General features: G+C 39.1%; 2 protein-coding genes across 6 annotated transcripts in view; one reads left to right on the forward strand and one right to left on the reverse strand.

The window, feature by feature from the left end:
* Positions 1 to 24,238, forward strand: part of CCDC148 (coiled-coil domain containing 148) — a 168,983-nt gene extending 144,745 nt beyond the window's left edge. For 2 of the 3 annotated variants that reach the window (XM_026674577.2, XM_087949965.1), the window contains exons 12-15: positions 6,247 to 6,365; positions 13,604 to 13,721; positions 23,109 to 23,249; positions 24,059 to 24,238. In XM_026674577.2, coding sequence (XP_026530362.2) covers positions 6,247 to 6,365; positions 13,604 to 13,721; positions 23,109 to 23,249; positions 24,059 to 24,205 — 525 coding nt within the window. In that variant the 3' untranslated portion in view covers positions 24,206 to 24,238. The remainder of the gene's footprint in view (positions 1 to 6,246; positions 6,366 to 13,603; positions 13,722 to 23,108; positions 23,250 to 24,058) is intronic. The other variant, XM_087949966.1, reaches the window with a different exon arrangement.
* Positions 5,432 to 26,148, reverse strand: part of UPP2 (uridine phosphorylase 2) — a 65,829-nt gene continuing 45,112 nt past the window's right edge. For 2 of the 3 annotated variants that reach the window (XM_026674461.2, XM_087949970.1), the window contains exon 7: positions 15,970 to 16,441. In XM_026674461.2, coding sequence (XP_026530246.1) covers positions 16,419 to 16,441 — 23 coding nt within the window. In that variant the 3' untranslated portion in view covers positions 15,970 to 16,418. Of the gene's footprint in view, positions 5,743 to 15,969; positions 16,442 to 26,148 lie in introns of those variants that run through there. The other variant, XM_026674459.2, reaches the window with a different exon arrangement.

Raw genomic sequence — 26,148 nt, forward strand, 5'->3', positions numbered from 1 at the left:
TTGAGGTTGCTTCAGCCCAGTCTACCCGCGTCGCTTTGGCCCAGTCTACCCAATGCAAAGAGGAAACATGCCAGGAGTTTGGGGAGTGGCAACAAGGTGGCCACGTCCATCCAGCTGGCCATGACCACGCAGTCAGCCACACCCAGTGTCTGGCATCTAGATGGTCATGCCCACCCAGTTGGCCACACCTGCCCAGCCCTGATGCGGTCCACCACAGCCCTGATGCGGCTCTCAATGAAATTGAGTTTGATACTCCTGTTATAGAGGGACTTTATGGTTATGTCTGTACTATTGCTAGGTTATGGAGTTCCACATTTAAGATTATGCATACCTCATTAATACATATTATTATGATCAGCATTCTAATGCTATAGCATAACGTATAAATTTTCTAACTGTTTTATAGGCTTCACATTCTGTCTTGATCAGTATAGGTTTTGCACTATCATACAAAATAAACCACTTCACCAACTTATAGCCCAAATGGCCAGACTGAATTTGATTATTTTGAATTTTAAAACCTGTGTCTAGTTCTGCCACAATGAAAAGTGCATATGCCCTAAGACTGAGTTGCCACTGATTATTTGGGGGATTTGTATTCACTCCTGGCAGGAATTATCCTTTTGTTGCTCTTTAAGTAGGATGGGTGCGTCTGTAATTTTCCAAATAATATTATTTCCATAGGAATCAGTCATCTTCTCCCCTTTATGAAGGCAAAAGAGTAAATCTAGAAGTAAGGGAAGAGACATACAAGATTGCTTGTCAGCTATTCATACTGTCTGTCTCCCCGCCACATATACAGAACATTACTTTTTTAATGGAAAAGAATTTTAGGGCTGCTTGACATGGTACCAGCATGGAAGATGAAAGCAACCTCCATAGATACTAACCAAGAGGCTGTATAGGTATAGACCAGGGGTGTCAAACTCAAGGCCCACGGGCTGGATCTGGCCTGTGGGGTGCTTAGATCTAGCCAACAGGGTTGCCCTGGAAACAATGAAGGAATGGCCCTCAATGCCTCTGCCAGTGAAAACAGAACTTGGGGAGGGCTGCAGGAGGCCATTGCGGCCAAAAACAGGGTCCAGGAGGGGCACACTTGGCCCACCTGAGCTCCATTTTCACTGGCAGAGGGCTGCAGGAGGCCGTTGCGGTCAAAAACAGAGCTTGGGAGCCTGTTTTCACTGGCAGAGCACTCAGGCCACTACAGGCATCTTCGACACGAGTGACATCAAGATGGTCATGCCCACCCCAACCCCCCGAAGTCAAACATAACCTTGATGTAGCACTCAATGAAATTGAGTTTGACATCCCTGGTGTAGACAATGCTCAGTAGATACTAGGAGCCTTCAAACAGTAACTCTACTCAAAAATTCCAGACTGGGAGGGTCCTCTCCTTTTAAAATATATAAACAATCTGGAATCCTAGCAGGAGATCAAATTCAACATTATTTTTACTTTTTTCTGAGTCATCATCATTCAGCAGATCATATGAAATTATCATTAAAAACCCCACTCAGATTATATATACCAAATGTAAAGCCAACTAGACCTTATTAAAATGAATAAATCCAATTAAATCCATAAGTATCTTTGCTATATAGAACTATCACTGTGCTACAGTATAAAGTTAGAGCAAGAACAGGATTTATATTCTGAGAATTCCAAAAGTCTGTTGACCCTTGAATGTTTTATGAGAATGATTTATCTTTTAGGCAGTATTATGTATAACAAGCCGATTAATGAAGCAGCACGGATTTTATTGTAAGACTTAAAATATGCCCAATGATATTTAGTAGAAAGGTGGGTATAACTGGAAGATATATAGATTTCTACTGTTCAATCACATCTGATTCTTGGAGAATGCCCAGACAAGTCACTGTAGTTTTCTTGGCAAGGTTTTCCTCCTTCTAGCTCTCTCCTCCTTCCGAGGGCTGAGAGATAGTGACTAGCCCAAGGTCATTCAGTTGGCTTTGTGTCTAAGCCAGGACTAGGACTAATAAATAGTCTCTGGTTTCTGGCCTGATAACTTAAATAGTACGTCAAACCGGTAAATATACGCTGTGTGTATACACACAGATACATACAAACACACACTACATAACCTGTGACCTTTGGGGTCAGTCCTTACCAGATTCCTTAATGCTTTCAATAATGATAGAACTTGTAATTGGAAAAGTTGGAATACATTCAGAGATCTATCTGCATTGAAAGTAGCCCACATTGAACTGTATAACACAGTTAAACAACAACAGGGGAAATACAGTATGACATTTTGTATTATGTCCTAAACCGTCTCATGATAATGCTTATCATAAAACATATTATAACATTTGCCAAATTTCAATTCCGTAGGAATCGTGGGTCACAAATTTGGGACAATTTCAGTAAGTTACCCCATTTGAGGTACCTTCATATAGGTTAAACATTCCTAACTTATGTTTAATTGTTAAATATTATATAACTCTTTATGGATAAACATCAGTGTTAAATATTATACTTAAGAATAATATTTAACAACTGGTTAACTCTATACTCATAACCATCACTTTGCTAAAGCATCAGTATTTATGGAAACCTTTTTGTCTAAATTTATCTTAAAAATGTAATTATTTCATTTTAAATGAGTTAATTTTTGTGAACAACTGAGTTATAAGCTCTTCAGAACTCAAAATAGATGTTTCCACTCATCTCATTTATGTAAGTTTTATTTATTTATTTTATTTTTTATTTATTTGATTTGCCAATTGTTTACAAGATAATAAGTATAAATGTACACATAGTTGTGAATACATGAAATGGTTACATATAAGAAAAATAAAAGAATAGGAGAAACAATAGGACAGGGACGGTAGGCACGTTGGTGCGCTTATGCACGCCCCCTACAGACCTCTTAGGAAAGGGGTGAGGTCTCAAGTTGCTTGAGCTTCCTTCTGACGCTTTAGTTCCATTGACTGTGTTGAAATTAACCCATAGAAGAAAATTTTATGAATGGTTCAGGTGGGCCTGGAAATGTAATGCAAGAATTCTATTTGAAAATATTGTGCAGAGATCTTAAGTTGGCGAGTCATACGCACCAGAGATTTTTAGAGATCAGTGTTTGCAGCGTCCATCTCCTTCCTTTTGTTGGAATAGCCCAGCAGATCTGTAGATACCCATTTAGAGTGAAGATTGCCATCTAGTGTAAGTCTGACTTTGAAAACTCTTCAAAAAGAGATAATCTGTTGGAGCTTCAATGAAATGGACAAGATAGATGTACTCCGATGTTGTGAAGTAGCACGATAAAACCAGAAAACTTATATATCTTGCCCTCAATGCTGAATACATTAATATGAACTGTGTGTGTATGTGTATTGTGTTTTTTAAATAAAGCTTTTAATTTTGTTTGTTATCAAAAAACATATTTGGCACCTTAATTTTAACTGAATGCTTTATCTTTCACTCCCTGTCTAGGGTAAATATTATAAATCAAGAGCTTTGAAAGTAATCACTGCTTTGTTCCTCTTAGGAGTGTTACAAGCTATGGTAGATAGGGAGACAGACAGACATCTAATGAGCTAGAGGTGTAATAACAGCTTTTGTTTTCAGGGAAACAAATAGAATAGTTTTGAAGTTCACAATGCCTTCAATCTTTCTGGCAACTGCAAAGATAATTGCTGAACTAATTGCTGTATAATGGAAATAGTATCTGCCATCATTGGCTATTCTTATGCAATATTTTATATGGGATTATGAAAAAAAGGGTCAGATTGAAGGAGTAACAAAACAAAAAAGTTCTTTATTAAATGTAATAATTGGCACTTCCAGCCTGTTCCAGTACTACCTTTTGGGGGAGAAATATCAATATGGGAATAATTTCTGACAGATGCTACCATGCTGTAGGGAGAATTAACATTCCCTATTCTCTGTTCTCTATATTAAAATTATTTGAACCATCTCCAAGATGCAGTGTGAGGCACCATACATATTGAAGCAGCCTACCCTCACTGGATTTGTAAATAAAGTAATGGTAACATGAGATGTGGGCCAGTCTTGAAAGACTGCTGTGTTCTTGCATGAAACCTTGGAAGACTCGGTTCAGAGAGAGGGAGAGAATATGTTTTCATATGCTTGCAACCTTGAATGAAATTCTGCGATGGTGTCAGCATGTCTAAAAAATGTAATAAGCTCTCGTGTATAGTCATTTGGGGCTAAACATTCAGAGGACGACTTGCCTATGTAACTTGGTCTTGCAGGTGTGTTGATGCTTTCATAGGAGTAGTATTCATAAAATTGACTCTTTTGCTCCTTAAATATCCCTCCAAACTTCCCTCCCACGATGGCTGCCCACTTTGGCTTTGTTTGCACATCTTTGCACTGTTTATTGTCACAATCATTTCAAGAGGGGTCTCTCGGTTGGAGCGCTTAACCTTGAAGAAGGCAACCAGGGGACTCAATATAGTATCACTCTTTCCTTGTCCTCTAATCAGATGGCTAACTTTAAGCTTCTCCTTACCTTTTTCTCTGTCTCTCCCTCTCCCTCCCCCCTCCTCCCTCCCTCTACCCCCCTCAAAGGGACAGATGAGAAGAGAAACATATCCTTCAGAATCTCCTATTCCATGATTCAGAAACTCATGTGCAACAGGGCCTCAAATTCATGCTAGTCTCACTACATGTGTCTGTTTTGTTCTGGCATTCAGCTCCAACAGTGCAGCTCTTGATCCCAACTGTCTTCTTATCTGCTGCAATGCACCAATGCTCCCTGGTCTCACAGGCAAAGTCTGAATGAGGCAGTGGTTCCTTGTATCACACATAGAAAGGCTTATACCAAAAGCACAGTATAAGCCCAGGCTTTGATACAATCAGATGGTTCAGTAGATTTCATTGCAGAAATATATTGCCAAGTTACTACCAACATTTTATATTACATACCCCAATTGACTGGATCATTGACTTCTGTAGACCAAACAAACAACTCTGAAGAAAGAATAGATGAAGAGGGGATGCAGTGGGAGGTGGGGATGGGGATGATCCACCTCTCAAAATTTCTGTTCCTACCTCTCAAAATTTTACAGCAGCCTGTTTCCAGACCCTTGTGAAATCACTGGCTGAACTTTTTTAAGAATTCAAGCCTATATTTGTGGCAGCCTAAATGGCATCAGGATGGACTTTCAAAGCCCTGCCTCACATGTGGATGTGAAGGTCCATTCACTCATGTTTTGCTGCTGGCTGCTTTGCTGGAGTGTCTGAATGCATGGCTGCAGTGAGTTTTTGGGAGGTGGAAATATCTGGAAATTGTCTCTTACATTAAGTTTCTATTATTACTAGTGCATTCAAACTACGACAGCCCACAGAGCCTGTAGAAAGTGCTGCTTGATTACTTTAAATAAATTCAAAGAGTTTAATAGGAGACAGAAATTGGATATCCCACCCCTTTGGGTTTATTCAACAGAAGAATTGTTTATTCCCATTTAATTAACCTTTTGTTTATCTCTATTGTGAGTTGTTTTCTTCTGCAGTAGAGGATATGTTTGTGCAGTTAATTAGCCTTTGCTCAAAGCAAACACATCCACACTTGTTGGATTCATTCTATAAACATTGGACCAAAACTACCAGCTATGCTGGAACATTTTCCATGTATCTTTTCATATTTTCATAGTACAGGCTCTTGAGTTCTGTTTGCTTTTATTGCTGCTGATCCAAATGTTGTCAATCTTGCTTTGTCTGCCTCCTGTGATTTTTGCTCATGGTCATTCTGCTCCAGGCCTATTTTTAAAAGAAGACAAAAGAAAAACATCCAATTGGCCATCATTCTTCTTTCTGTGGCAATTTCATTCACAAACTCGCATCTAGCATTCCCTCTGTTGGGATGACCTTTGGAATTTACTGTTATAAGCTTTTAAATATTGAGGGTTCCCCCCACCCCATATAGTATAGTATAGTCAGGTTTCTGAATTTTGAGATAGCATTTTTGATATGTGCCATGATATAACACTATATAAGATACGTGCAAAGACATAATACTATAAACCTGTGCCCGAAAGAGGAGATGAAAAGAAAACATAGCATTGTAATAAGTTCAGAATAGCCAGTCTTCAAACCAGCTTTTCTTATTTGTATTTGAGATTGTGGATTGGGCAGTCAAATGGATATCGGTATGGCATGAACCAGTGAAAACTGTTTTTATAGATACCAAGGTAGTGATTAGCCACTGTTAGGTTTCTCCTTCCCCTCTCCCCTTCCAGATTTTTAATGACTTTGTATTCTTAGGTGAAAAAATATTGGGCTGAAAAACAGCGCATGTGGCAAGAGAGGGAAGCAAAAGACCTCCTGCGTTTGGCAGAATTTAAGAAATTAATGGCTGAGCAGATCATTAAAGACAAAGAGAGGTAAATGTATCAGGAAAAAAAGAGAAATCTACTTGGAGGTAACATTTTATTACGTTTTCTTTTAAAAGTATTGCTATTTTATTTATCTTACAATGCTCAAAAGAACAACGTGGTTTCAAACAGAATGTTCCTGAAACTCCTTATCAAGAGATGTTTTTTTTTCATCTTTAATGGATTTGGGATGAAAAGAAAAGGCACAGGAGAAACAGTGGGAAAACGTTATAGTAGTTACACATACAAAAAGGTATTATTTTGGCTCCTAGTAAAAATGCCATGAATCAGGCAGAGTAATTCTGTATCAAAAATCTTGTCTAGAAGGAAAGAAAATATTAAATGCATTCAGTCTGATATCATATGGTACTGTACAGTATCTTAAGAGTAAGTGCCATTGTACTCAGTGGGTCTAGATACAAGATACAAGTAGTGTTGTAGGATAGGGTTTTACTTTGGCCTACTTAAGTCTGTTCCATTCATACCAATAAAGATATGTAGTAAGTTTCAAATATTAAACACATGGTGATCTTGGAATGCTCTCAATAAGGCTGGACAGCTTTTTTTAAAAAATTGCAAACAGGTGTGTTTAACTCAAAGTTTTGGGCTTGAAATATTTCAGTTTCAAAATGATTTGTATACCTTTGTATATCAACCTTCTACTGATGTAAAACTGAACCCACATACTGGTAAATTTTGCATGGTACTGTATAGAATTTATGTAAAGAATCATAATCCAGGATCACTGGATATCTTCCTGTAGGTACTTACCTTCAATCAATTTGCCATCTCCTTGCATGAACATAGGTCTTTCTATTTGTGTTATTCTTCCATCTATCCCAGTGCTATGAACCATGACCAGCAATTGTTTTCTCCAAGATTACAAGCAGTAGGATTTCTTCTGCTATAACTCAATTATAGTTTATATAATTGAGCTATATAAATCTATAGCTATAGATCTGTAGCATCCAGCTATTTTAGAAGGGCTGTTCCATAAAACAAATATCTTCTCTCTACTTCAGTGGGATAGGACCTCATTTTCAATTTCTAACGAGGGATTTAAGTTAAATCTAAGGAATAAATTTCTGATTATATAGGCTATTCAGCAGTATTGCTGAATATTTAACAGATTGCCTTGGAGATAGTGACTCTCATCAGTGATATGTAGTTAAGCTGCCTTTTCTTTAAATCTTATGCAAGTATTCTGTCATTAGCAGGAGGTTAGAGATCACTTTCTAGTGTAATTCCATCATTACGTGCTTTCAAATTCTCTCAGTTTCCGTTAGGACCCTCCAGCCCAGGGCTGTCAAACTCCCAGCCCGCGGTCTGGATGCGTCATGTGCTAGCCACATCCATGCCTGGTTTAGCAAATGGAAAAAAAAGTCCTGGTATGTCACATGATGTCACCATGATGACGTGAGTTTGACACCCTTGCTCCAGCCAGTTCTATGAGGCAAATGTCTCGTTTAAATTACCTCCAGAGAGAGGTGGTATGCAGCAGGTTCTGGAGAACCGGTAGCAGAAATTTTGAGTAGTTCGGAGAACCGGCAAATCCCACCTCTGACTGGAGATTTTACACTATCCTACCCCTGCCACGCCCACCAAGCCACGCCCACAGAACCGGTACTAAAAAAAATTTGAATCCCACCACTGCTCCAGAGATGGAGGATGGGAAAAGTTAAGAAACCTGAGGAGCCTAAATGCATCAGAGTCAACTCTAGACCAGTTCTCACCATGCTCCTTTTATGGTTTCCCTCTGGTTGAGATTTCTCCGATTTGGAAAGCACCAGACAGGTGGCGGGGGGGAGGAGTGAGCAGGCCCTGAATCCTACAGAATTGGACAGTTCATGGTTCACATCCATGAATCCAACATTGGAACAACTATTTCAAGAAAGCTTAGAGCGTTCTGAGACTTAGTATTACATCGGTCATTCCTTAATTTTATTTATTTATATACTGCCTTTACTATTTTTATAAATAAATCAAGGTGGTGAACTTACCCAACACACCTTCCTCCTGCTATTTGCCCCCATAACGGCAGCCTTTGAGGTGAGTTGGGCAGAGAGAGAAGGACTAGCCCAACTCTCCCAGCTGGTTTTCATGGCTAAGGCAGAACTAGAACTCTTGCTTTCACCTTTACGGGTGCCTTAAACACTAGACCTGTGATGGCAAATCTATGGCATGCATGCTGGAAGTGGCACACAGAGTCACCTCTCCTGGCAAGTCAGCTGTCACCCATTCTTCCTGGTTCAGGCACACGCATGCACACCGGTTAGCTGGCCTTCACACCAGAGGTGCTATTCAACCGGTTCACACCTTTTCGGGAGAACCGGGTAGCGGTTATTTGGCATGGGTCGCCGAACCGGTGGCAATCCCTGTCTGGCCACGCCCCCAACCCGGTCGTTCACTTGCGATCGCTCTCCTAGCTTTCCGTTCCCCGCGTCCTCTTTCTCCCCGGGGGAAAGGAAGAAAGGCATGGACGCTGCAAGTATCGCTTTCCCCGTGTGAGTTAAAGTGTCTGGAGTGAGAAGGAGTGCGGTCTGACAGAGGGGCTGGGGGTGAATTGAGCCTTGGAGCACTTTTGCAACGTAAAAGAAATGCATTTTGGAAGCAGGTCCTTTAAAAACTTCTCCAAGGATTCCCCATGGATGCTGCAAGTATTGCTTTCCCCGTGTGAGTTAAAGTGCTGGGGTGAGGAGTGCGGTCTGACAGAGGGGGTGGGGGAGTCCACTCCAGCCTTGGAGAAATTTAAAGGAGCTGCTTCCAAAATGCTTGTCTGTTAAGTGCTCTGTGTGTGTGTGTGTGTGTGTGTGTGTGTAGGAGAGAGAGAGAGAGAGAGAGAGAGAGAGAGAGAGAGAGAGAGAGAGAGAGAGAGAGAGAGAAGAGAAAGAAAGAAAGAAAGAAAGAAAGAAAGAAAGAAAGAAAGAAAGAAAGAAAGAAAGAAAGAAAGAAAGAAAGAAAGAAAGAAAGAAAGAGAAAGAAAGGAAGGAAAGTAGAGAAAGAAAGAAAAAAATAGGAAGAGAGAGATAAAACTCTGCTATTTTTTTTAATTGTTCCATTGTTTCATGTCTTAATATTTTACACTGTCCCTACACCTAGAGTGATTTTTCTGCCTTTCTTTTGCCCAGGGCTACCACATATTTTTCAGGGTTTACATGCATTCAATGTCAATAGTCCAGAGCATAAAATACACATGTGTTTAACAAGAGTTAAAAGGGACCTTGGAGGTCTTCTAGCCCAACCCCCAGCTCAGGCAAGGAAACTGAGGATGCCAAACTCTGAGTAGAAATCCTGGGAAAGGTGTCAGAATAATACTTAGAAGAGACCTTGGGGTGAACCCTATACCATTTCAGAGAAATGGCTGTCCAGTCTTTTCTTAAAAACTTCCAGTGATTGAGCACCCAGAACTTCTGGAGGCAGGCAGTTCCACTGGTGAATTGTTCTCACTGTCCGGAAGTTTCTCCTTAGTTTTAGGTTGCTTCTCTCTGTTCAGTTTCCATCCATTGCTTCTTGTTTGCATTTTGCTTCTTGGAAAATACATTGTCCCCCTTTCTTTGTGGCAGCCCCTTAAAAGCCTGTTGCCTATCACACTCTTGTGGGTAAAGCATGTGAGCCATTTCCTCCTTTCAGTGGTCCATGAAAGTACATCTATAGTATGCAGATAATAAAGTCAAAAAAGATGAACAACATTTTTACAGAACTATAGATAAGTTGAGGCTGGGTGACAAGGAATGGCTGGGAGGGGAGGGGCCAGGTGAGGCACCCCTTGATGTGAGTGACATTGAGTTGGCCACACCCACCCAGTCACATGACCACCAAGCATGGGCACCCAGTCACATGACCAAGCAGCCCTCCCAGTCACATGACCACTAAGCAACACCCATCCAGTCACATGACCACAAGCCACACCCACCAAATAAGCCATGCCCACAGAACCAGTAATAAAAAAAATTTGAATTCCACCACTGCTTCGCACGCATGGGAGCACAGGAAACCGGAAGAGCAGCTCCCCGGCGCGCATGTGAGCACCAGGAAACTGAGCTTCCAGTTTTCAGCATGCACATGCGCACTGGCCAAACTGGAAGACTAGGTGGTCAGAGCACATGTGCGTGCCAGAAACCAAAAGCTCAGTTTTCTGGCGCGCGCGCATGCGCCGGCGAGCTGCTCTTCCAGTTTCCGGCGTTCCCACGCACATCGTCAGTTCATTGGGAGATTAAAGTCCTACCTAAAGATTTTGTCTGAAGCTTACCAAAGCCAGCTTCACTTCCTAAAAAATTAAAAACCAGCTGATGATACTTCAGTGATGAACATGGCCTACACATTTTGGTTTCTTCGGGGATGCTTAAATGGTTTTAACCATTTCAATTAAATGGTTCTCTAATGATGCCAAAGTCCAAAATCCATGGGCTGAGGTGACTCTCTGAGAATGATGAACGACTGCAATTAAGTAAAGAGAGAGTGATAATTGTTTGAGACATAGTGTTTAATTCTTTTATGCATAAAAGGTTTTTTTTTTTTTTGAAAAAAAATATTTTCTTTCTCTTCCAAAAGGAACAGCCAGTCTTCATTAGCTTCCATTTCACATCAGATACTGCAACATCCAACTCCACATGGCTGTGCTTGAGGCGTCATCCCATATTATTTAGAAAGCTTATACTTTTTTAGTGAAATGATCCTCAAGGCAATTTCTAACAACAGGTGTACAACTCACTCTCCCTCCTTTTTTTCACACACACAGGCATACTAATGCTTACACTCACACAGAGCACATGCTTCTCTGTTCAGTGGCAGAAATCAGATAACATACTTCTTTTCAGCCCCACCACCACCACTACCCCATCCCCACTAGTTGACTCTCCCTTTCTCTTTTTTCACTAGTTGGGCCTTTGTAGTTAATATTTGCCCACGGCTCCGTGCATCTGAAATGTAACATGGGAACCCACCCTCGATTTTTATTCCCCTTACATTAGTCTGGCGTCTAATCCAAACAGGCATTCTCTTTCCCAGCTAAATTGCCAGATGAAAGAAGTTGAGCCCCCACATGACTGACTCGGGTAATCTTCTGCCCACACTGAGATTTTGAAAATGAATTTGCTGGAGCTGCCAGTCATGAGTACACAAATGGGAGGCCTCTGTGTATCAAATGTACTTAATTCAGTTTCTCCTCTAGAGTTTTCTTTGCTATATTATCTTAGTCAGTTTCTGTTGATGTGGACAACAACACCAACGTTTTTGGAGGGTGCCCAGTAGAGAAAGGTTACAGTAATATCTGTAGCTTCCTCTGTCAGAGTTTTTTCACTCTGTTTATATTTTGGGAAGGGGAGGGAAAGAGGGAGGGAGGGGAGGGGAGGGGGAAACGGAAGGAAGGAAGGGTTATGAGTTTTCCTTCTCCCTAGCTGTTTATTTGCACTTCTTTTTGATTCGAAACAAAGAATTCAGTGCTTCAGAGCAACTTATCTTCATAGATCTGCTTTTGAGATCCATTAATTATGTAGCATCAACATAAATAGTTCTATTTAAAGTGCTTACTTATCAGTGCATATCTCAACAGACGTGTCAGGTGCCTGTTTCTGTGATTTTATGGGTAGTTGATCACAGACTATATTCATTATGTAAATGTCATATGAGATACGTTGTGGATTCTTCATTTGGCTTTCTTCCCTGTATAATCTTTATAAGTTTTTGTGAACATCTTCAATGTTCAGGTCTCCGAGTTAATCCATAGTACTTCAGCATGAAATCTAATTTTGAAGACACAGTTAAACTCAAGAAAAAGTGAGCTAGGGACATTGTAGAGTTCCCTGGACATAGTAATGGAAATAAGGATCATTTATTTGGATCATTTGAAAGGATTCTCCTTTTTATCAGTTTTCCTCTGACTACTTTTGGAAATTATATAAGAATATTCTGCTTGGGATGGTATTTAACTCCCAGGACTTAGCTGGTAATGGATATCTATTGGGTAAAATGAGGACCCAAATTGTTGGGGGCAGTATGCTGACTCTATAAACCTCTTGAGAGGGCTGCAAAGCAATATTAAGCAGTATATAAGTCTAAATGCTAGTGCTATTCTGTCCCAAATAAATATTCAGTTAAAATTAATAATACCTTAGATATACCATTGTTTGAACCAGTAGAAGGAACTTGGATTTAACAGAATTATTTTATTGTTACATAACTCACCTCTAATAGTTAACTATAAATTACACTAAAACTGTTGCTTAACTTTTATTTATTTAGTTATATTTATTTATATAGTCGCCCATCTCACCAAAAAGTGACTCTGGGCAAATTGGATTTGTCTGAATGAAGCAGTAAGCATCATTCCCTGTTTCAAAGGAATTATTTCTTGTATAGAGGCAATTTTACCAATTTTGTAGCTATCTAAAGATATAGAAACCATTTGTAGCCAGGCATCATTTCATTAATTACTTACATACTTCCAATGGCACTATTTTGAATTAAGGCTGATATTTTGCTAGTAACATAAGGAGGGAATATAGTCAATAATAAGAATGTTTTTCAAATTAGCTAGTGGCTTTGCAATTTGCAAAAAGGACCTGTGTACATAAACACTTGTTGAGAGTCATAGTGGCACAGTGGTTAGAATACTGCAGGGCTAACTCACTGCCCACTGCCAGCAGTTTAATCCTGACTGGCTCAAGGTTGACTCAGCCTTCCATTCTTCTGAGGTCAGTAAAATGAGGACCCAGATTGTTTGGGGCAATATGCAGACTCTAAACCACTTAGAGATGTCTTTAAAGCAGTGTAAAGTGGTATATAAGTCTAAGTGCTATTGGTAAATGTTCTTGATAAGCCAGAAGTTGGCTTGCCATGTTTTTTTATTATAGGCATGGACCTGACTTAGTGTGATTCTTCCTCAATTAGCAATTACCAGTTAGTAATTTGGGTCTGAACTATGGTAGATGTGGAAAATTGCAATAAAATTTATCAGTGCATTGGGTGATAAGCCATCTAAATACAGTTTAAGACATATTATTTATTAATTCATACACAAATAATACTACAAAATGTAGACATCTGCAGTCCAATCCTATGCTTATTGAATTTAATATTTTCCCTTGAATAAATCTGAATAGCATGGTATTGTCACTGTAACATAAAGGTTCCTAGGCAAAAGACAGTTTGTAATGCTTCTTTAATTAAGGTCTTCATTGTTCCCAATAGTTGGCTGAATAATAAAGTAATATTGAGAAGACATTGATTTTGTGATTTCTTGTTCAAAGAGTTCAGTTTAGGCAAAAGCTATTGGAAAAGCGTTTGTTGGAGAAAAAAGAGGCAATCCTCAAGGAAGTCGAGGAAGAAGAAGGAAGGAAGAAGCGCCTTGATGCTCTCAGGAAACAGGTATCTTCACTGTCCATTTTCATGTGCAATTAAGGCTCAGCATAAAATTTAATTGAGACATCAATTTGTCACAAAAACAAAGAGGAAAAAGTTCCTCTAGATTTAATTATTTTCTATATGTGTGCAATTAACAGAAAGCAAATTCTTGACTGCAATCAATATGCTTTTTCTTTTTTTGTCTCTTTCCCCAGAGATATAGAGGTACCCATGAATTGTAATGCCATTCACAGAACTCTGGTTATTGGATAGTGTAAAAATGGTTTTCTGTTCAGTAGTTCCTTCATTAGGATATTGTTTTCTGCTGGGTTGATTGACTTATGTTAATCCCTATTCATCTGTGTGTAGGATGCTGGAAAGGGGGTGTTCTGGTCTATTGTTTTTTATCATCTATTTTGAATGGTGTGTAAATGTGGCTTATCTCTATGTGTCTGGTGATGGCTCATTTGTCTGAATGCCAAACTTACAGGAATTCTCTAGTGTTTTTTTGTATTTTGCTTGGACTAAGATGCTCACAGTTTCCCAGTTGAAATTATAGTTTAGTCTGTCTATGTATTATGAGATTAAGGAGTTTCATCATATCTTCTGAATTCTACTTGGTGCTCATGGATGTGTGCTCTGCTAATTTTCTGCCCAACTCTCCTACATAGTGACTGTTACAGTTCTTATACTCTATATTGTAGGTGGCTCTTGGAATTATTTTTCCCATCAGGGATCTTTTAGCTTACTTAAGATGTTTTGCTGGCCTCTAGCTGATTTGCATGCTATGGTGATGCCATGTGCTACACACCAATGACTCCACAGTGCAATCCTGAAATATTTATATTCTCTTCTATAGCAAAAGGATATTTTTATTTTGCACAAAAAAAATCAAATAAAGGCTAAAAGCAATAGCATTAGAGAGCTAAGTATGTCTTCATATATATAAATGTATTTCTTTGTCCCTGTCTTCCTTGATTATATGTTTGTATGTTTTTTTTGGCAGCAAGTTTTATATTGATGAAAGTAGAAAGAATGAAATCTGTATAATTCAGCGATCCAGGCTAGTCCAGCGGTTGGAAGATGTCTTTCTGATGCTTAACTTTCAAGGGAAATATTTGTATATTTGGAAAGAATACATGTCATCTTCCATTAGTCACTTTTCCTACAAACAAGTTGCTTTTCAAAATCAACAATATTCTGACACTATAGATTTTTATATATGTAGATATTTCTGATATTGTCAGATCTTTCCATTATGAAGTTTTTCTTTGGTACAATTTCAACCACAAGCATTTTTATAGCTGGAAAGGCTATGTAGTGTTGCCTGCTGAGTCTTAGGCAATGCAAGTGATTGCATTGGAATGAGACTCCAACCCAGTAGAAGGTTGCTACCAAATGGCATCAGAATCCACAATTACTGTTTCTGGCTTATGCTGAAATTTACATCTGCTGGGTTTGTAGACTCTGTAATCCCTAAAAAAGAAAAACAGTCCAGTCCATCATTCCTGCAGCCAGCATGCTTCTTCGCATTTAAGAAATGTCATAGATAGAAGACCTGTCACTTGAAATATTTGTGAACTCGATGTTTAACAGTCCGGTTCCATTAATGTTTACTCAAAAATATGTTTTCATTGTATTTAATGGTTCTTAATTCATGGTAATGAACATTGGGCTACAACCATGCATGACATTGTGGGCATGCATGACATCGCTGACTGCAGTCTTGCCCGCCCCGCCCCACCCAGTCACTCCTTATGGTATTTCTCATTTTTTTCCTCCCGATGACCAGCTATTCTGACAATCAGCTGTGCCGGGATCCCCCTCCCTGCCTTACTGCTTCACCCAGGAGGCTTCCCTGAGGCCCAGGAAGCAAAAAAATGGAGCATGGGGGGGGGAGGGGGCTGCAAAAAAAAAGCCATGCCTACCTAGTCACATGGCCACTCCCACCTAGCCACACCCACAGAACCAGTTGTAAAAATTAGTATCTTGAATTGGTGGGGAGTTTGTATCTGGCTTCTTAACTGTATGTATTGTTAGGTTGCCTTGTGTAGTGTTACAAAGACATCTAAGCCCTGCTCCCTCTGTTTGAAGGTATAAGACCAGATAGCATCTAGTTTCTTTCCTGCCATAAAACTGAACTCTTCTCTTCTCTTTCTTTTTCTTCAGATGACATACATAGCTGTTTCATATAAAATTCATTTCATTGTTGTCTAAACTATGTTTTGCAACAATTTCTGTTTGTATGAATTGGCTGGTGTAGCACTTTTTAAATAGTATTTATTTCAGCTTTTGACATCGTTTCTCTAATGGCAATATTGCACTGTTCTAACAGCTTGGTTTGAGTTGTTAACGTTGGTTTGTAATTTTCATATTTCACCAGTGGTTAAATTGTTCCTTAGTGTTGGTCTCAGTGAGAAATACTTGCCAGTCATAGAGAAAATTAAACAGATTCCTTTGGGGTCCAAATCCTTACTGCTTTTCAGAGAAAACGACCACAAGTGCTTCTTTAAGATGTTCCCTGGAATGTCTGTTAGCTTGTGGGCAGCCTTTATCTGCCAAGTGCCAGTAGACACAACCCAGAATTTATTGACTTCCTCTGGCTGTTAAGTCAGAGAAGATGTATGAAATCAGAAAGTCACATGGCGTCTTGGTCCATTTTCCATACTAGAGGGTATCATTATTATAGTTCAGTGCAAATGATGAGAACAGACTGGATTACTAAATTTTGATTGTAGAGCATCCTAGAGGATATTACAGAAGAAAGCAAATTTGCAGCATTAGAAATCAAAAACATTAGCCTGGTGATTTAAAACCCTACACTTTCAAAACCAAGAACATCAAAAGGATTTCAGATTTTGGGTGGAAAGATGTGTGATGAGCAACTAATGAAGCTGACTTGCCTGTCATTCCTAATGCACTTAGAAAGGTGGACATTCCTGACAAGGAGCCATACTTGATGAGGCCTTTGCATAGAATATTCATGACGGACTCATGAATATTGTCCATCATGGCTAAAGCCCCCTCCTGAAATATTGAAAGCTGGATTAGAACAGACTAGGAGAGGCAATCTAAATGGCCCCCAAGCTATTTAAGGCTGTAAAACTCTCAACTCTGAGGTAGACAATGAAAATCAGCTAGGAAGCAAATAGGTAGTGCAGATCCTGGAGCCTACAGGTAATGCAGCAATAAAACGTCTCTCAGTAACCCACAGGCTATTACTGATTGCCAAATTTGGCAACAGCAGCAAAACAGAGAATCTTGCATCAATTCTTTTTCTTAAAAACCAAGCAGTGGCCTCTGGAGATGAAGCAGCAGTTGTTTTTCTGAATTTAAACTAAAAGCTACAGTTGCTCCAAACTGCCATACTTGAGTGTACGCGAACAGAAACTTGTTCTTTCAGAACCGAAATTTGGTCTCCAATCTCAACTGGATTATTAAAATTGCCTTTGACCAACTAATGTAAACTACAGAGATGATCCTTATTTAATGACCACTTAAGAGCTGCAGCGGTGCAGCGGTTAGAATGCACTACTGCAGGCTACTTCTGCTGATCACCCGCTGCCAGCAGTTTGGCAGTTCGGGACTCACCGGCTCAAGGTTGCTCCATCCTTCCATCCTTCCAAGGTGGGTAAAATGAGGACCCAGATTGTTGGGGGCAATAGGCTGACTCTGTAAACCGCTTAGAGAGGGTTGTCAAGCACTCTGAAGCAGTATATAAGTCTGAGTGCAGTTGCTATTGTTATTCAGCAACCATTTGAACTTACAACAGTGTTGGATGAGTAGTAGTTTTGATCAGTCCTCACACTTAGGTCAGTTGCAGCATCTCTGATGCACATGTGATTGCGATCCGGGTGCCCAGCTCATAATTATGGCATCACAGCATCCCTTGATCACGCAATCATTTGCGACTTTTGCTGGCTTCCTACAAGCACAGTCAATGGGGAAACCAGCAGGAAGTCACAAATGGCGACAATGTGATCACCTCACCTAATGACCCTCAGCGGTACACTTGACAATAGCAACCAGAAATGTCAGAATCTCCATTGTTAAGCATCACAGTCACATGACTTTGGGCTTTACAATCTTGTTGCTTAGCAATGGAAATTCCTGTCCCAATTCCCATGGTTACCTGAGGGCTACCTGTATGTTGAGATGGACCAAAGCCTCTGTCCACTTCTCCAACACCCTTTTAGGAAGATGTTTGGGCCTCAGAATTTGTTGAAAAAAACTCATTATCCTTTGCTGCTGTGGCTGGAGTACGTCCACTCCATAAAGCAGTAATTCCACAGAAATGTTCGTCTGATAATGTATGCATTACCTTACTATTAACCAGTGCCACCGTTTTACTTAAAGTATCCCACTTATATTTTAAAGGCTACTGAACAAATGTAATAGTCACTGATGACAAGCCACTTAAAGCTTGATTGTATTGCTTTGATATGAAAACAATAGCCATGGCAGGCTATAAAATCACTGCTCCAAAGTCATCTTCTCACAGAAGGCAGTCTCAATAAGAATCCACATTTTTATTATTAAAAAAAGGAAAAAAAAGAATGCTGTTATTAATCTCAGCTCTAGGTTGAGCAGTTGATAGCATTTGGATAGCTTTTATTATTCATGTGTCCTCCTCTTGCTGATGATATAGCAATAGAATGTAGAAATATATTTAATTATTAAAGCCAATAAAACCATTGTCTTATCTGGATTTTAGAAAGACGAAAACACGGATCCACTGCCAGCAAAGAAAGCCACAATCAAAATGCTCTCTAGCTCACTTCTTGGTCTTTTTTCCTCCATCACTTGATTAGATATGTCATGAACTGTGTTCCCTTTCAGGCTGATTTATGCTCTAAGTTTTTGCTAGGTTTTTTTTTTTTTTTTGTCTCCAAATACCACTAGCCCGCATGTACATATTCAGGTGAAACTCAAAAAACTAGAATATCGTGCAAAAGTTCATTTATTTCAGTAATGCAACTTAAAAGGCAAAACTAATATATTAGATAGACTCATTATATGCAAAGCAAGATAGTTCAAGCTGTGATTTGTCATAATTGTGATGATGATGGCTTACAGCTCATGAAAACCCCAAATCCACAATCTCAGAAAATTAGAATATTACATGCAATCAATAAAACAAGGATTGTACATAGAACAATATCAGACCTCTGAAAAGTATAAGCATGCATATGTACTCAGTACTTGGTTTGGGCCCCTTTTGCAGCAATTACTGCCTCAATGCAGCGTGGCATGGAAGCTATCAGCCTGTGGCACTGCTGAGGTGTTCTGGAAGACCAGGATGCTTCAATAGCCGCCTTCAGCTCTTCTGCATTGTTCAGTCTCATGTCTCTCATCTTTTTCTTGGCAATGCCCCATAGATTCTGTATGGGGTTCAGGTCAGGTCAGTTTGCTGGCCAGTCAAGCACAGTAATCCCACGGTCATTGAACCAGGTTTTGGTGCTTTTGGCAGTGTGGGCAGGTGCCAAGTCCTGCTGGAAAATGAAGTCAGCATCCCCATAAAGCTTATCTGTGGAAGGAAGCATGAAGTGCTCCAAAATCTCCTGGTAGATGGCCGCGTTGACCCTGGACTTAATGAAGCACAGTGGACCAACACCAGCAGATGACATGGCTCCCCAAATCAACACAGACTGTGGAAACTTCACACTGGACTTCAAGCATCTTGCAGTGTGTGCCTCTCCATTCTTCCTCCAGACTCTGAGTCCTTGGTTTCCAAATGAGATGCAAAAGTTGCTCTCATCAGAAAAGAGGACTTTGGACTACTGAGCAACAGACCAGTTCTGTTTTTCTTTAGCCCAGGTAAGACGCTTCTGACGTTGTTTGTTGTTCAGGAGCGGCTTGACAAGAGGAATATGACATTTGAAGCCCATGTCCAGGATTCGTCTATGTGAGGTGGCTCTTGATGCACTGACTCCAGCCTCAGTCCACTCCTTGTGAAAGTTCCTGACACTTTTGAATGGCCTTTTCCTGAGAACCCTCTCCAGGCTGCGGTCATCCCTGCTGCTTGTGCACCTTTTTCTTCCACACTTTTCCCTTCCACATAACTTTCTATTAATGTGCTTTGATACAGCACTTTGGGAACATCCAACTTCTTTTGCAATTACCTTTTGAGGCTTTCCCTCCTTATGGAAGGTGTCAATGATGGTTTTGTGCACAATTGTCAGGTCAGCAGTCTTTCCCATGATTGTGATTCCTACTGAACCAGACTGAGAGACCATTTAAAGGCTCAGGAACCCTTTGCGGGTGTTATGGCTCCATTAGCTGATTAGAGTGGGACACTTTGAGCCTAGAATATTGAACTTTTTCACAATATTCTAATTTTCTGAGATTGTGGATTTGGGGTTTTCATAAGTTGTAAGCCATAATCATCTCAATTATGACAAATCACGGCTTGAACTATCTTGCTTTGCATGTAATGAGTCTATCTCATATATTAGGTTCACCTTTTAAGTTGCATTACTGAAATAAATGAACTTTTGCACGATAAAAGTTCGATTTTTTGAGTTTCGCCTGTACTGCAGGACAAAAGATTTTGGCAGCATAAATGATTTGGGACACAGTATGTAGCAAAATAAGAGAGAAAGTGAGTGGGTAGATGACCCAGGCAAATCCAGGGTCAACCTATATGTTTCTTTGTATGGTGGCTGCCTAGCAACTTGAGAAGTCCCTTTTAAAGCGAGATACTTTTTGGGGGGTTGTTGTTGTTATCTACATTTTCAGAATCATAAAATCGGTTTCCTGACATCCATAGCTCTTATTTTAAAAACTCTGAGAAGGCAGAGTTGAAGGGAGCAGGTCTTGGTTTCACCCAGAGGCCAAAAGAACAATAAGCTCATAGATCCAGGAAGGGAAATTCAGTCCAGCCTTTGCTGCATATAAATTGCTCCTTCATATTTATCTGTCTTTTTTTTTTTTCGGGGAGTGGAGTGGGGGCTTGAGAAACAGATCTCCCTGTTTCTTTTCATTCCAATTCCTCCCCCCCACCCCACCCCACCTCCTACGTTTGATCTTTTGGGACAATAATCCTAAAGGCAAGATCTTTCTTTTTTTAATTGGTATGAGCCACTTTGGGAACAATTATCTGAAAACATGGGTTAACAGTACAATAATAAATAAATTGCCCCAAATCTAGCTTCTGTTACATAATGACAAGAAATTTTAAATTGTTAATTAAAGAAAATATATTTAAGCAAAACATCCAACTGATCACCGGGTTGTTGTTTTTTTTCATGAGCTTTTGAACTCCAGTCCATGCAGATGAAAAATTGAAAACCTTCTAACAATTTTACCTCAGGGTGTTTCCAAGAAACCACAACAGCTACAAATATGAAAGTTTTGGAAAGTGAACTACATTTGCTTCTTCCGCATAAATGCTCCGCGTCACTGCTTTAATATCTGTGGTGACTCATCAGATGAAAGCAAAACTGTTAGTCACTGTCAGTGCTTTCTGGTCTATTTTCATTTGTTATAAAGGTTTTTTTTAAAAAAAGCCAATTCCTGCATTCTTTTGGTATATGTGTAAGTTAAAATGGTACAAATTGAAGGAAGGGAAGTAATTTTTTATTTGTCATCATGCTTAGTTTAGAATGCCAACCAAATGGGAAAAAATATCCGGTATCACTTCTTGATAGACTGGAAAACTGATGTAATGAAGTCTCCCCTTATGCCCTCCATAATAAAATGGGAATATGTGGGTCAGACGATGCAACTGTTAGATGGTTTAATTATTGCCTGGATGATGCCTAAATGGCTTCACACCAGCTTGTAGAATACAGTAATAAGTAGAATGATACACGTCTGTGTTTCTGCGCAGCACTGTTCAACACTTTTTTATTAATGATATGGGTGAAACAATCGATGGGATAAATATGAGATTTGTAAATGATATAAAAATCATAAAATGATAGTTCTCTTTCATTGGTGACTTTGTGATGAAAGCTGGATAGCCTCCTGTCAGAACTGAGCAAGGCGTTAGATCAGAGGTGGGCAACTATGGCCCCTTTATGACTTGTGGACTTCAACTCCCAAAATTCCTGAGCTAGCATGGCTTGCTCAGGAATTCTGGGAGTTGAAGTCCATAATTCATAAAAGGGCCATAGTTGCCCACCCCTGCGTTAGATTTAGATGACCTTTGAGATGACTTCCCACTCTTAACTCCATAATCTGAGGTAAAAAAAAAATCTGAGGGTTCTGCTTTACTCAAGTTCAGTCATCTCTCATGATCTGAAGTCCATTGTGTGGCACATTTCTCCTTAGAGCCATTTCAACTCCTTCCCTCAAAACGATGCTATAGAGCACTGCACACCAAAACAACTAGACACAACAACAGTTTTTCCCCCGAAAGCCATCACTCTGCCAAACAAATAATTCCCTCAACACTGTTCAACTATTACAAAGTCTGCACTACTATTACTGTTAATCTTCTCATCACTCCTTATCACCCATCCCCTCCCACTTGTGACTGTATGACTGTAACTTTGTCGCTTGTATCCTTATGATCTATATTGATTGTTTCCTAGTATTTTGTTTGCTTATTGTAGCCTATGACTATCATTAAGTGTTGTACCTGATGATTCTTGACTCTTGACAAATGTATCTCTTCTTTTATGTATACTGAGAGTATTTGCACCAAGAAAAATTCCTTGTGTGTCCAACCACACTTGGCCAATAAAGAATTCTATTCCATTCTATTCTATTCCAAAACTCACTTAACAATTGCCTCACTTAGCAACAGAAAGTTGGGCTCAATTGTGGTGATAAGTCAAAGACTCCCTGTACTGCTCTTATGTCAAACCATGTGATGACATAAGTTTGACATAAACTTATCTTGGCTTAGTTTTTTATATAGTTCTGAGAATTAGTTTGGACATATATATAATGGTGCCTTTGAAGATAATTGAGCAAATTCAACTGTTGCAAAATATGACTGCTCAAATGCTGATGTGGTAAATAATTGGACCATGTGACTTCTAGATCCACAAGGTATTGGCTGTCACTATATTCTGAAGTTAGTTGAAAATGCTGGTTCTTATTTTTAAAGTCTTACCTTTATCAATTTCAATCTGATTTCCAGATTTGGAAATTTGAATTTCTAGATCATAGTACTGACAGAGTCTTGATCACCTCTGATGCATGATCTACATCAGAAGCCCAACTGCAGATCTTATTCTTGGTGGTTTTGCTAGGCATCTTAGCAATATGGTTACCTTCTTGGACCACCTGGATAGATTGTGGTAGGGGTGTCCTGCACACAGGTGAAGTTCTCAGATTTGAATTGCCTTTTTAATTATTTTTAGATTGTAATTTTCTGATATTTTTAGATATTTTTTGTCCCTTATTTAAGGAAGTGGGAAAAGCAGGAGTATAATTGTTCCTACTTCCTTTCTTCTTCAGGTTGCTATTGTGGCAGAATTTGATCCTGCTAGGATGGTGGCTGATACAGTGGCCTCTAAGGCACGGATGGGTATTGGAACTGAAGAAGAATTTATCCTACAGAAACCTCTGTTTGTGTTGCATACATTCAGTGATGAGCAGGTGTGTAGCTTGTGCAGCAGATTGGCATTCTTATGTAAATAGCCATGCATTAAGCCAAAACCAAGCATACTTCATCACAGTTTAGGGCAATCTGTGAAACCAAACATTGTTTGCATGAAAAGCTTGAAGCAAAAGAACAAGAAAAATGTGACTTCTCTGGCCTCCTTGGTAGAGTTCCAGAACTTGGAAGTAGACACCAAGAAAGCCCATTTTATGTGCTTCTGGAGTGGTAAGGCGCAAGTTGACATTTGAAATCACCAGTTGATTTTTACAGGAGAAGCCAGTGGTTCAGATCGTATTCAAAAATAGCATTTCTACTGATTCAAATCAAATTGTGATTGTTGCCACCTAAGACCAGTATACTGTACATACTAATTAATACAAATAAGACGAAACTTAGACTTTGATAGAGTAAATCAGTAAAAAGTATTCTAGAAGCATAAGGATTAAAGGTGTACATTGAAAAAAAATGTACAAAACAGGATAAGTGCAACATAATTAAAAAGCAGCTAAGAACATGAATCCGAAGGCATGAAATAGCTGAAATCAGCCTGAAATCTAGGGAAAGGGTTGTTTAATAAAAACACTAAGAATTACAGTAACTAATTTGAAATAGGAATTAACTTTTAAAAGTTAAGAATTAGAGTTTAAAAAATTGGGGAGATTAGAATAACTGGTTTCAATTACATCAAATTGTCTACCTAATACCAGAAGGGCAGCCATGTTCTTGATCCATACAGTTGATTCTAACTGTAGCAATTTATTACACGAGGCTTGTATTAACATCTTGTATTATCATTTTTATCCAGATAATGTCTGACACCCGAGTTCGTGTTGAGCTGGCCCTCCGAGATGCTGGACTTCATAGCACAGCTTATGCTCAAGAGCTCTTACCTAAAATCCCGCCACCTAAACTTCCAAGGAAAGACACGGTCTCCACAATTTTTAAAATATAGAGCTTTGCAACACAGCCAAATCCTTTATTTTTTTTTTTTTTTAAAAAAACTTTTCCTAACCAGTAAGAATGCATAAATAAACTATTATAATTCAAAAACTAAGATGGATACTGAGTTGATGGTGTTTTCTTTTCTTTTATATAGAAAATATACTGAAAATAGTGTATTGCCCAGCAGTTTTCAATGGACTATCTATTTCCCCCATCCACCCACATCCGCCCCCCAATCTTAAGCATTGCTGAATGGACTTCTTAGAACAATTTACTGAAGCTGCAGTCTAATTATTTTTAGTGGAAATCATCTTTCTATCTCTTTTTTTTATTTTTATTTTTGCCAGGTGCACACCTGCAAGAAATTACAACCTGTACTTGGCTATCCATATAACAATATGGGAATGTATATACTTATTTGCATCAAGACTAGAAAAGCAGTAGTTGGCCCTGAATTCAACTGGAATACCAGAATTCAGACCACAATCCTCTGCAGAGCTCACTGGCTAATTTTGAACCATCCATTGGGAGAGATTAACCCAAACTTTTATGTAAATCCATGAGGCACCTCTGGATGCCTTCCCGTTTCTGTTCCCAGTTGGACTCCTGCCTTCTTTTGTTTCCAAGTCTCTGGAAACCATCCTGCAATAGTTTTTAGACAACCAATTTTCTTAGATTCTTACTTTAAGAATTAATCCGTTCATACCAATTTACAACAGCTTGTTTTACCTGGGTAGTAATAGCCCACTTCATTTTCATGGCAAGTTCTATCACTTGATTTTTAATAATAATAAAAGCCCTCATTAATATGAGCTTCTCCAGCTGGATTATTATTATTATCATACGTGGAGAATGGAAACTTTCTTTACTTATGGAGACCAATATGATTCATCATGTTTACCACAAACCAGTCATTCAAAACAATTTGATTTTGCAAATGAACTTTGTAAAAAAAATTTAATTCATTCTCAGTGTTTTAGCAACAAGAGTCCTTAATAAAGTATGCAAAGTGAACTTGTAAACCATCTCAATTTGGAACATCAAAAGCATTTCCACTGTTTACGCCACCTGCATATGAAATATATGTAAACAAGGTACATCAAATCTGTAGTTTGCCAATTAGCTACAGTTCAAACAATTTGTTTCTTGGATTGGGGACTGGATAGCTGTTCCATTTTACCAAACTCCTATGTTTTATTTTCAAAGCCACCTCTTTTTTTTTAATAGGGGTCTTTGTGACAGCTATCTTTCTTGTGCAGTGTTTTTATATTTTGCCAACTTGCCCAACTAAAGAAAAATAATTTGTAGTTCTCAAGGCTTGCAGACTTCAAATTTTAGTCCCAGCCCTGCTATTTTCTCAGCGGATTCAGTAGTTGCAGAGAGATAAGGACTGCAAACCCCAGCAGGGCTTAATCATAGTTAAACAGACTTGATGACTGAAGAGAGTTTGTCCTGGTTTATGCTGACAGTAAGTCCCAGTAAACACCCCATTAACTCAATTGTTCATAGCTAATTTCTGACCTGTTAGATCTTCGTAATATAGGGGGGAAAGTCAAAGGGGTAGGATGGTATTGAAAGAAGGATGCTTTTTTGTTATGATTTTTAAGCTACAGTGGAAAATACATTTTACACACACGCACACACACACACACACACACACACACACGTACATGCTCTCATTGCTTAGGGTTTGGTACAGGCCACTTTATAAACATTTTCAGTGTGTTGTGCGTTTTGTCTTGGGTGAACTGGATATGTATGTGAAAATGAGGTGATTAGGAGAAAGACTCTTACAGAATCAGGAAAACTGCCAGCCTTGATTTAGTATCAAAATGTATGCATATGTAGAAAAACATATTCTGATGAAAGCAGAGACAAAGCGGATTTTTCTGAACAGTTCCAAATATCCAAATATAGGATCTAATCACTGTTGTTCTACTTAATTGTGTCTGA

This window comes from Notechis scutatus, chromosome 1, assembly GCF_049901735.1.
Source record: "Notechis scutatus isolate UNSWTSFEM ecotype Mainland chromosome 1, rNotScu1.2, whole genome shotgun sequence".
Lineage (NCBI taxonomy): Eukaryota > Metazoa > Chordata > Lepidosauria > Squamata > Elapidae > Notechis > Notechis scutatus.